At 45.5% G+C, this 12,368-nt stretch overlaps 1 protein-coding gene across 5 annotated transcripts in view; it reads left to right on the plus strand.

Annotated features, from left to right (window-relative positions):
• Nucleotides 1-699: 699 nt before the first annotated feature.
• Nucleotides 700-12,368, plus strand: part of LOC119808492 (cytochrome P450 4F6) — a 30,565-nt gene continuing 18,896 nt past the window's right edge. Inside the window, exons 1-3 of one of the 5 annotated variants that reach the window (XM_038321047.1) lie at nucleotides 700-825; nucleotides 2,197-2,395; nucleotides 8,308-8,452. In XM_038321047.1, coding sequence (XP_038176975.1) covers nucleotides 2,198-2,395; nucleotides 8,308-8,452 — 343 coding nt within the window. In that variant the 5' untranslated portion in view covers nucleotides 700-825; nucleotide 2,197. Of the gene's footprint in view, nucleotides 826-1,218; nucleotides 1,343-1,369; nucleotides 1,495-1,557; nucleotides 2,000-2,196; nucleotides 2,396-8,307; nucleotides 8,453-12,368 lie in introns of those variants that run through there. The other 4 variants (XM_038321048.1, XM_038321045.1, XM_038321044.1 and 1 more) reach the window with 4 other exon arrangements.

Consider the following 12,368-nt stretch of genomic DNA (forward strand, 5'->3'; position numbering starts at 1 on the left):
AGAACTGGCTCCTATAAATTGCCCTCCGACCTTCACAGGTGTGTCATGCATGGCACACGAGTGTGCACACAGAGAGAGAGAGAGAAAAAAGAAAAAAACGTAACAAAGAAAGTTAAATAAAAATACAAAACCCTCCTATAGCCATATCTAGCTGTCTTTTCCAGTAGATACCTGGGTGATGTTATTCAATTAAGTTAACACAGAAAACACACCTTTCAGTGGGAGAGGAAGCATGGTTGGTTTTTCCACTATGGTTGGAAGGGGACTGATTTTTACAAGGCTACATTTCCCAAGAGTCCCTTCTTTTTAATTTTTAACAATTTTTTTATTAATTCTCTGGGAATTTCACATCATGCACCTCAATCCCACTAATTTCTCAGTCCTTCCATATCTGCCCGTGTAACTTCCTCCCCAAAAGTAAGTAAGAAAAAGCATCTCGCCGACCCCTGGGCACGACCTGCTCCTGGATCAGCTGCAGTTTTCTCTCAGCTCTGTCGCAACTGTGGCGTCTCCAGTTCCATTGTCCATGTATCCTTCCACCCCTCCATCGTTCCTGCCTCCCCATGGTAGCTGAAGGATTTCCATGACTCAGCACAACAGCAGGTTATCTGAGAGGAGTGTCATCAGGGTCCAGTACTGACGGTGTAGCAGAAGCCAGAGGCCTCGAACTCACTACATTAAATATTTGCAAGTAAAGCTGTTTGGGCCAAAGAGTCTTCTGCATGACACACGGCAGCTTCCAATGTCACTGTGACCAACGAATATGTGAAGGGACCCTTCTTTATGAGTTCCTTTTCTAGCTTGGGATGATTGATGTTTTTCAGGGTTTTTGTAAGGGAGGGAAGGAGGGAGGGAGGGGGAGGGGAGAGAAGGAAGCCTCGGAGAAGAAGAGAGAGACTGACTGAGGGATTTGGCACACTCCCAATCCAATCTTGCCTTCAATATGCCCTCAGAGTTGTGTGGGCCCCTTCTAAAAAACTTTTTTTTGGAACAAATTCTCCCACATATCCCAGGCTGGCCTTGAAACTGTAATCCTCCTCATGGCTTCAAAACTTATCTGTGACCCAATACTTAAGGAGCATCTGTGACACCAGCCCTGGCCAAGCTCTGCCCACACTTCCTGCACTTCCTCTGCTCGTGGTCCCGCTTAGCCTGACCTTTACCCCCACGCTTTCCCGCGGACCTCTGATACCTCAGCCTCCGGATGAGCTTAATCTGTAGACTCTGACCCCGTTGGTTCCAGCAGAGCTGCATTATTTGTTAAAGCCCTGGGAGTCTTCGGTCAACCTAGGACCTGGGGTGCAAGAAGAAAGAAACTGATCTCTGCCAGGCTGTGCAACTGGTGGGCGGGAGCAGTGCGGGTTTGGGGGGGGGGGGAGGGCGGCATTTCGGAGCCTCCTGGTTCTGCACTGAGAGATGCTGCACGCTCTCCCCTCCAGCCCGCTGTGCAGAGGAACTAGGGAGGTGTTCTCCAATAGGCCTGGCTTGAATCTGGTACGGTGGACCCTGAACTTTGGTGTTTGTGTTTTTATCGGCCAACCCTTGGCCTTGGGAGGGCAGGTACAGTTGTAAATCTGGAGTCTCAAGGCGCTTCTGTCCCTGGTTGAGACGGAAAGGGTTGAAACCTGAGGATCCCCGGGGCTGCCGGAGCTTGTGACTCTCGGCCTGTTTCAGTCTGTTTACTGCTGGACCCGCCCCACTCACCTTGGCCAATGGCCAAGGCCCTGGTTGCAGCTGGGCCTGGTAGGGATTGGCTGGCTCAGTCCAGTCCCGGTTCCCCACACAGCTTAGCTTCCGGCGGGTCAGACGCCAGGGACAAAAACGGTTCAGAGAAGATAGGAGGTCCTAGAAGAATCGCTGCTCTTGAGCGAAGGTGCCAGGCTGGGAGGCAGCAAGAAGGGTTCTGGCCCTGAACAGGGAGAACTCTGCCCAGGGCTGGGAGGGCTGCAGGTGTCGGCTGGCCTTGGAGACTTCTGGTTTCCTGGTCATTGCACCCAGGGTCTGTGCTTCAGGCTGAGCTATTCTATAAGGCAAACAGTTCCTGTCTACTGTCCCTCCCCCTCCTGTTGTTCCTCTTCTCTCCCACTGTGGGGTCCTTGCATTTCTTCCCGCTCTGCCCCCAAGTCATTCCAGTCTACATGGCTATAACCCTCTCCTGGGCCTCAGAAGCTCACTCTCTACCCATCTGCCCTGCAGGATGCTACAGTTGAGCCTGTCCTGGCTGGGACTGGGGTCCACGGCTGCCTTCCCATGGCATCTCCTGTTGCTGGGTGGGGCCTCCTGGATTCTGGCCCGAATTCTGGCCTGCATCTATGTCTTCTATGACAACTGCTGCCGCCTTCGTTGCTTCCCTCAGCCTCCTAAACCAAACTGGTTTTGGGGTCATTTGGGCATGGTGAGTGTGGCAGAAGGTGGGTCTCGGGGTGTCAGTATAGATGTGTTCCCAAGGAGTAAGGAAAGGCGCGCTTATAGAGAGGACTGGAACATAGGACTTTAGAGAAGTGAGGGAGGGCCTAGGAAGCACCTCTCTCCTCAATCCCAGCATCCTTTGGCTCCTATCCACTCCAAGCTCTGAGGCCTTTTTCTTTCTCTCTCTTCCCTGCTCCCCCCGCCCCCCGTCTACTTTAGGTCACATTATGACCAGGACTCATGGTCTGAGGTCTCTTTTATATAAATAAATATATACATTTATATATTTATTCATATCTGTCCTCCATAGGAGCTCCCAGGGAGGGGAGCACGCAGCATGAACACCCCTGGTCCACTCAGTTTCCACTGATAGATTTGAGGCAGCGGTGTCAAAAGTCTGGCCCCTGCCTGGCCCATCCTTGTCCTTAGTCAAGTACTTCTCTGAACTGCCATTTTCCCTTTAGTAATAAGCTAGAATCCCCCTATGTCCACTTCCAGGGACTCTGGGGGATGAAAGAGAGATGTGAATAGATCTTCAACTCCTCAGGCCCTGTTCTTTCTGATCTTCCCCTCCCCTCTCAGGATGTATCGGTGGACTCCATTGTCCAACCTGAGCACTTTGTTTGTGGTACTGGGATGAAGCAAGCCGTCTGCCACTGGCTTTTTCATCAAGGACCACGCTGGCCTCCCCCATAATAGCTACCCTTCCTAGGAGGGCTCCTTCCTCTGCATGCCCCCTCATTCCCAGCACTTCTTGCTCTATGCTGCATGGTGACTATTGCAGAGTCACACATTTCTGTGTCATCTGTAGTTACGGGCACCATCTCCAATGTCATTGATTCACGTGGTGCTTTCTCTCCATACAGACAAATCTCCATCCAAAATCCTTCTTCGCCCTTGGCTTTCCAGACTCCCCCAGGGCCCCCTTCCTTTTTGCATTGCAGTCCAGCTGCTTCCTTCCAATCCTCCTAAGTTGAGTCCTGTAGGAGAACAAAATCAGAAATATATGCATATACATAACACATATGATATATACATATACACATGCACACATGCATATACATACATACACACATGCATATACACATATATACATATATACACATACATATACACAAACACATACACACATACATATACATATAAATCACATGCACATACATACACACATACACATATGCATACATATACACACATGCACATATTCATATACAGCTACATTTATACATATGCACATACATATGCATATATACACACATATAAATGGACATATACACATACATGCATATACATATATACGCACATACATATATTCATACACACACATGATTTGCTAGAGTGGTTCCCAATCAACAGTGGCCCTCCGCACACTGGAGAGAACACAACAGTTACACGTCTATAAAACTGAAGACCTCCGCAGTTCCAGTCTCATGCTCAAAGGTCTGAAAGTCTCATAGAAAATTCCTGCTCGTCAGTTCACAAGGGAAGGTCCAAAAAGCAGAAGTTAATGTCATTAAAGATGGATGCACTCATGTGAAAGAGGCAAAAGGCAGGCAGGCAGGTAATAGTTTTTTCCTCAAACATTTTTTAATAATTTATTTTTATTTTATGTGCATTGGTGTTTTGCCTGCTTGTATGTCTGTGTGAGGGTGTCCATTCCCCTAGAACTGGAGTTACAGTTGTGAGCCTCTGTGTGGTTGCTGGGAACTGAACCCAGGTCCTCTGAAAGATAGTCAGTGCTCTTTTTTTATCAGTCAGTGCTCTTAACCACTGAGCCAATTCTCTAGCCCTCCCTCTAGCCCCTCTTCAGTATTTTTATATTCAGGCTATCCATCAGAAAGTGCCACCCACTCAAGATCTTCTCCCCTCAATGTGTGTATGTGTGTGTATGTGTTTCTGGAAACATCCTCACAGACTCACTTTAAGGTTTGCCTCTTAGTTTCAGATCTTATCATATTTACAATCAAGATTAAATATCATGAATCCACTCTTTGTTATCTTGACCCCAACCACATATCCTTCTGTCATGGTTAATTTATCTAAAACAGTACAATAATAAAGCCATAATTCCACCTGATTTAACTATCCTACACACAGCCAATGATACGTTATCTTTCCCCTCCTCCAAATAGGTGGAAAATCCTCTTGAGGAATACCTAGCCTTTTAGTTGAGTCTTTACGGTAAAAACGATAGTACAGGTTTGCAATACTTAATTACTGATATTTCTTTTCTTGTTTTTTGTTTGTTTGTTTGTGGTTTTTAAGACACAGATTCTCTTTGTGTAGCTCTAGCTGTCCTTGAACTTGCTCTGTAGACCAGGCTGGCCTCAAATTCACAGAGATCCACCTGCCTCTGTCTCCCAAGAGCTGGGATTAAAGGTGTGTGCCACCACAGCCTGGCTGTAAATCTGTTCTTCACAAAGTAAGAAAGACCTACGCATAACAATTGTAATCCTTGATTTTTTTTTTTTTACTTTTACATAGCATTGGCTGTTTTAAAAGATTTATTTTTAATTATATGTGGGAGGGAACATGCATGCATGCATGCAGGGGCCTGCAGAGTCCACCAAAGGGCGTCAGATCTAGAACAAGAGTTACAGAGGGGTGTGAGGGGCATAACATAGCTGTCTTGTTAGGAGGCAGAAGACTGGATTAAAGAAGACTATTGTGCCCCTCTTCCTGAGCATATCTAACTTAAGTTCCCAGCAGGACTCATGGTCTGCAGTCTCCTGCCCTTTAGGTTTTCCTTTATCCATATTTAGAAATCTTTACCTTGCATAACTTCAGTCAGCCATAGTTTTCCATGTCTTCTTCACAGCAATGTTGAAGAATACGATAAAACTGGAGACTCCCCATCCCTGCCCCACCTCCAGCATGTCTCCTGTGCGAAACCTCCCATCTGCTTGCTCTGTCATCTCCTTGTGGACAGAGTCACCTTCACTGGTCGTCTCTGTTCCCTCCCTACTCTTGTGATTCCCTGAATGGCAGCCCCATGTCATCTCTCTCCCCACTGCTCTCCATGGCAATGACGTCGCCATCCTTCCAGGGGTCTCTTCTCTTGGTTCCAATAGACACCCACACTGCTCTCCCCTGAGCTCTCTGCAGGTCCCTCTGTGTCTGCTGCTGGTTTCTCCTTCCCCCGACATTTTCACAAAGAGTCTGCTGAAACCCTAACCCTTCTTCCCTCTTCTCAAGTTCCCAAGGCTGCCTCCTTGCCGGGGAGGGAGGGTCAGCTCTTAAGTTGGCCATCAATTCCCTCTTGGAACGAGGTCTAAGTTCACATCCTTTCTGAGCTGGGGATCAGGACCGGAGCGGCCACCAAGTTTTTTACTGCAGTACAGGGAGGCAGCTGGTGGCAGGAGGGTGTGCTGGGGTTGGAATAAAATTAACCGTGAGAGAACACTCTGGATGGCAACAAATGATAAGGTGTTGAATGTGGCGGTGGGGAGAGATGAGTTGGGAAGAATTCAGTGGAAAGAATCCAATAGAAACAAAACAACAGACAAATAGTGGAACAATGCATAATACATTATTTTAATTAATAATTTACCAAGTGAAACGTCTTCAAATAACATTTTCATACGTACTTCATTTTGGTTGATTCTCCCCCACCTCCCCACAGTACTCTTTTACTCTTCCCTCTTGGTTCTATTGTCTTCCCCATTCCCTCCATTAAAGCCTTTTTTCCCTACTCCCGTGGGCCTCTTTCCAGTTTCCCAGCCTTTTCTCATATTTACTCCTACTTAAGCACATTTATTTAATAGTGAAAGGCTAGGATCCACAGAGAACACACAGTATTTATCTGTGCCTGGGCTACTTCACCTAATACAGTGATTCATTTCTTAGCAAATTGTATAGCTGAATAAAATTTGGTTGTGTGTATTCCACATCTTCATTAGCCAGTCATGTGTTGATGAGCTTCTAAGTTGGTTTGTAGCAACAGGCTGCTTGTTCATCTCGGCCACCCAGAACCAAAATAACCACACAGAAACTGTATCAGTTAAATCACTGCTTGTCCCATTAGCTCTAGCTTCCTATTGGCTAACGCTTACATATTAATTTAGCCCATTTCTTTTAATCTGTGTATTGTCATGTGGCAGTGGTTTACCAGGTAAAGTTCTGTCTGGCACCGGTGGGGCTACGTGGCTTTTCTCTGACTCCGCCCTTCTTTCTCCCAGTATTCAGTTTAGTTCCCCCCCCCCCCCCCCCCCCCCACCCCCCGCTTACCTTTCTTCCCTGTGCAGGCCAAGACAGTTTTTTTTTATTAACCAATAGTATTTACAGAGTACAGAGGGGAATCCCACATCACTGGTTCCATTTCCTTGCTATTGTGAAAAAGACCAGAGATAAAAATGGATGAGCAAGTGTCCCTATAACAGACTATAGAGTCCTTTGGGTACATGCCCAGGAGTGATATAGTTTTATCATAGGGCACTTCTATTTTTAATTTCCATGAAAAGCCCCCGCACTGATTTACACAGTGGATACATTAGTTTATAATTGTGTCAGTGGATAAGGGTTCTTGTTCTTCTACATTCTCGCTGGCATTTATTCTCACAATTTTTCTTTTTTCTTTATGTGTATGGTGTTTTTTTTTCTGTGCACCTCACGTGTACAGTCCTCTAGAGCCCAGAACAGGACATTGGATCTCCTTGAACTGGAGTTGCAGGCATTTGTGACCCACCATGTGGGTGCTGGGAATTGAACCAGGTGCTTTGGGAGGGCAGCCAGTACTCTAAACCACTGAGTCATCCCTCCAACCCCAGTCACTTGTTTTCTTGGTGGTAGCCATTCTGATGAGGTTGAGGTAGAATCTCAAAGTGAATTTCTTTGGTGAACAGAAGCATTTAAAAAACACTTTAAGATGTTTACTAGCAAGCTAGGCGATAGCTCAGCGTGTTAAGCGCCCGGCGCTGATGTGAACAAGGTCCCGAGTTCGAAACCTGGGCTCATAAGTTTTGGGGAGGAGAGTAAAAAAAATAGAAAAAAAAGTAAGAAATAATTATAAAATAATAAAAAAAATTAAAAAAGATGTTTACTAGCAATTTTCATTTCTTATTTAGAGAGCTGTCCAGTTTGTTGGCCCATTTATTGATCGGCAGAGTGTGGGCTATTTAACTTTTTTCAGTTTATATATTTTCGATATTAATTCCTTGACTCCTACAGCCGGCAAATATCTTGTTTTTTATAGCTTGTTTTTTATAGTTTTTTATTCAAGTTCTGTGCACCATCTGTGCACTATGTCCATAGTTTCTGTCGCTTATAGAGGTTTTTACCTTAATGTAACTAATTTTTCAGTTCTTGGGAATGTTTCTTTCTCTTTCTTTCTTTTTCTTTTTTCTGAGACAGGGTTTCTCTGTGAAGCTTTGGGGTCTGTCCTGGAATTCACTCTGTAGACCAGGCTGGCCTCAGACTCACAGAGATTCGCATGCCTCTGCCTCCCGAGTGCTGGAGATTAAAGACGCGTGCCACCACTGCCCGGTGGGGATGTTTCTTGTACTTCTAGGGTTCCATTCAGAAATTTCTTATACCCGCATTATCTGAATTTCAGTTCTAGATACTATGTTTTAGCCCTTTCCCATTTACCCATCACGTGGCCTTGTAACAATTTTGTTATCTGTCAAGTGTCAAATCTATAAATCATTTGTGTGTTTTTTGCTATTGATTCATCAAGCTACTGTTTAAGGTAAGAAACATAAAAATGGAGAGAGTAGGATGTTGGGAAGAGGCATGTAGATGGAAAGTTGAATAGTGTAAGAGAAACATGGATTAACTTGGGGTGGCTCAGCAAGAACCGTAGATTAGTGGTGCAAGTAGAAGGTGAGAGAGGTTGGGAGTGATTGGCAGAGACTAGGAGGGCACCCTTCCAGGACCACCCTCTGATTTCTCATTTCCTAGATGAAGAGCAATGAGGAAGGCATGCAGCTTGCAGCACAATTGGGCCACTACTTCCGTGACATCCACCTCTGCTGGATTGGACCTGTCTACCCTGTCCTGAGGCTCATCCACCCAAAGTTCATTGCTCCCCTGCTCCAGGCCTCAGGTATCTCTCCCAGGATCCCAAGCCCTGGCCTCTTCCCTGCTTCTTCTCCCAGTCCTCCTCACACATACACAGACCAAGCTGAGCAGGGGGTGAAGCGGTAGGGAAGAGATGCCATGACTCTGTCACCAGTCTTCTGGGTGACTGTGGACCGGGTCCTGGGTCTCCTGGGGTGCTGAGGTCTGTCTAAGTTGTGAGTGATGGAATCCAATCTTATCTAACAAAGGGAATCTACTGTCTGGGGGTGTAGCTCAGAGACAGAGCACTTACCTGCCATGTACAAGACCTGAGGTTGCATGTATAGCACAGAAAAGGAAAGTAAAGGATTCTATTGTAGTTGGGTCAAGGAGGGAGGATCTTCAAGGTCTTCAAGCACGACTATGCAAAGGGGGTAAACAACGGCTCCAGGAACCTTCATTTCTTGGCTCTGTTTTTGTGGTGGTTTCACAGATAACTCTTAGAAACTCAGCACCCTTCAGAAAATCCGTGTAGTACTGGGCAGTGGTCTAGCGGCCTTCCAGTTGATTTTGTTGCTAGCACTGGCTACTTCCTCTAATCACTGTGGCTTGATCACTGAGGCTCTGGGCAGCATGGCCACCTTTCCAAATAGTGGCATCAAGATGGGGAAGGTGTGGTGAGGTTCTCGATCTGAGAGAATAGAAATGTGGAAGCAGACACCACGAGTTGTCCATCTGTTACAGAACACTGAAGCTATTTCTGTTCATCAGTGCAAACCACGACGGTGAGCAGAGTTGCTTGTTTGAGTTGCTCTTTACTCGGGTACCTGGTGACCTGAGGAGGCACTCATGTTTAACATGCTTGATTAGTTGCTTTTCTATTGCTGGGTTAAAACACTATGACCAGGACAACTTGCAGAAAGAAGGCTTTATTTTGGGCTCACGGTTTCAGAGGGATGGGAATGTGACTGCGATGTTGCAGAAGTACAGCCGGCACGGTGACTGACGCTGAAAACTGAGCACTCTCACGTAACACCACTAACAAGAAGCAGAGAGAGAAAACTGGGGGTGTTGAGAGACTTGTACCCCCAGTGACTCACTTCCTCCAGCAAGGACACATCTAACTTAACTTGTCCCAAACAGTGCCACCAACTGGGAACCAAGAATTTTAGTGCCTAAGATATGAGGGACATCTCACATAAAACACCGCCTTGCTAAAAAGCTGGGTGTGGTGGTGCATGCATTTGAATTACCTGTACCGGGGAGGTCGGTCCTGGAGCACACTGGCTAGCTAGCCTTGTCAAATTGTTGAGCCCTAGATCCCAGTGAGAGACTTCGTCTCAAAAACAAAAACAAACAAACAAAAATCCAAGGTAGAAGCCTCCTGAAAAATAACTCCTGAGGTTGACTTTTTGCCTCCACATACACAGAAACCATCCCCACCCCCACCCCCATAGATACATCTCTCAAGCAAGCAGCTTATATAGGGAAGGAGAGAAACATGACAGTCAGTATTCCAGATCTCAGGCTTGCCCCTTTGGCCTGGGGTTCAGGGTATTAAACCCTGTATAGCTAGGCCAAGACATTCACTTGGATGTTGAGTTTTATTAGTGTCTGTGGTCTGTGTTGCATCCTTTTTTACTGTTGCCTAGGCTGAGAGCAGTTACTTCAGAATAAACAAGCCATTGACTGTGTGTATGTACAGATCTATTTACAATGTGTAGAGTTTTTCCTCAATATGGAGTGAAAATATTTCCTTATAATATAATATAATATAATATATATATATAAAGTCCCCCTAACCAACCCTTTTATTTCTACCACTTTTCACTATTATTAAAAATTGTTACATCTTAGCTGGGTGGCAGTGGCATATGCCTAAAGTCCCAGCACTCAGCAGGCAAAAGCAAGTGAATCTCTGAGTTTGAGGCCAGCCTGGTCTACAAAGTGAGTTCCAAGACAGCCAGGGCTCCCCAGTGAAATCCTGTCTCAAAAAACAAAGCAAACAAACAAAAATCCCACCAAGTAGTATGTGCTGTCCATATATTCTTGAATGGGGAATGATCCACTGGAGACCGTCATCTGGCCAAGGTGCAGAGGATGAGGGCGGCGGAGTAACCTGCCCTAGGAGACCTCTACGTTACATCTCTTCCTCCCAAGGCTCAGGGGTCGTTGCAGAACAGAGAGCAGGGAGAGTGGAAGAGGCAGTGGATGATTGTAAGAAACACTGTTTTTTCAGACACGGCAGGGCATTTGCACGGATGGACTCACAGCATTTGTGACACCTTTCATATGTGCAAGTTCAAGCCGAACAAAATCTCAGCATGCAGAGGGGTGGAGAGGGGAGGTGGGCACAAAGTCCTACCCTAGCCGAGGAGCTACTGCTAACTGAGAGCTGTTGGGAGTTAGGAGGATCAGTCTTCTTCTTTTTTAAATTTTTTTCTCTGTGTAACAGCTCTGGTTGTCCTGAAACTCTTTATAGACCAGGCAGGCTGGCTTTGAAATCACAGAGATCTTCCTGCCTCTGCCTCCCAAGTGCTGGGATTAAAGTCATGGGCCACCACTGCCCGGCTAGAAACCTTTCTTAAGAGTGGCTGTAAATCTGTTTATTTAGATAGCTTCTCAAACATCCTGGCTGGCTTCTGTTTGGTAAAGATAACCTTGAGCTCCCAATCCTACTACTTCCAGCTCCTGAATGCTGAGATTACAAGTGTTCGCAGCCACGCTTGCTTTATGTGGTTAAAGGGCTGGACCTTGGGCTCCACACATGCTAGGCAAACACTCGATCATCTGAACTACACTCCAGTCCCTAAATTTTATCAAGTCTAGACCTGTGGGAAACAAAAGAATTAGAGTAGTTCTGGTTAGAGTTTTGCAATATGTGTGTGCGTGTGTGTGTGTGTACACACACACACACATATATTCACAGTCAGCAAAATAATCTAGTTATCTTCTGCTAGAACCATCTTAAAATAAACTTGCCTGTAAAGCTGGAAACAGAGTTGCAGAGATGGCTCACTGGTGAAAAAGCACTCACTGCTCTTGCAGAGGACCTGAGTCCAGTAACCAGCACCCACATCAAGCAGCACACAACTGCCTGTAGCTCCAGATCTAAGGGATCTGATGCCTCCTTCTGGCCTCTGTGAGCACCTGCACACATGTGGCACACACACACACACACACACACACACACACACACAAATAAAAATAACAAATATTGTTTTTTAAAAACTGTAAATAGATACTTTTAGATAAGCCTTGAATTTAACTCAGTTTTCTAAGTAGTTAAGAGCCTGACAAAGTTAATAGAAAACTTACCTTGATTAAACATAAATTTTTCTGTTTTTAAGTTGGTTTTTTAAATGTTACAAAGAACAAATCAATATCTTTAGAGAACCTCATTGATTTATATTGTTTGATGTTGGCTTGAGGTGCTGCAGTAGAGAGAAGCTCACCAAGGTGCTAAGCCTTCATTTTCTGAAGGAGCAGAGGGGTTCTGCCTTCTTTGAAAAGACCCACACCCAGCTAGCTCACTTCATTTACTTTATTCACACACTTACAAAGTTAATAGGAGCTGGGAAAGGTTCCAGCTACCAACATTATCTTGCTCTTGCTGCCCATGAGAGCAGACAACCCACACACATTTCAGGCTTTATCAAAAGAAAGAGGACCAAGATCAGCGCAGTCGAGAGCGCTCAGGTGGCACCAAGCATAGACTCTCCAGAACATCTCTTCAAGGTTCAAACAGTCTCAGAACAATTCCTCAGCCTCTACTGATTTAACCCAAACATACGTAGGCTTTGCTGAAACATTCCTCTCAGTGCCTACAAAGGCTTTGCTATACATTTCCCTTAAAGCCAAATACGGAGCCTTAATTTACCTACCACTACAGATTTAACCAGAGAGCTAGATTTTAGTTCTACATTCATGTATTGAAGTTTGACCTCAGGACTCTTAATAAC

This window comes from Arvicola amphibius, chromosome 2 (assembly GCF_903992535.2).
Source record: "Arvicola amphibius chromosome 2, mArvAmp1.2, whole genome shotgun sequence".
Classification (NCBI taxonomy): domain Eukaryota; kingdom Metazoa; phylum Chordata; class Mammalia; order Rodentia; family Cricetidae; genus Arvicola; species Arvicola amphibius.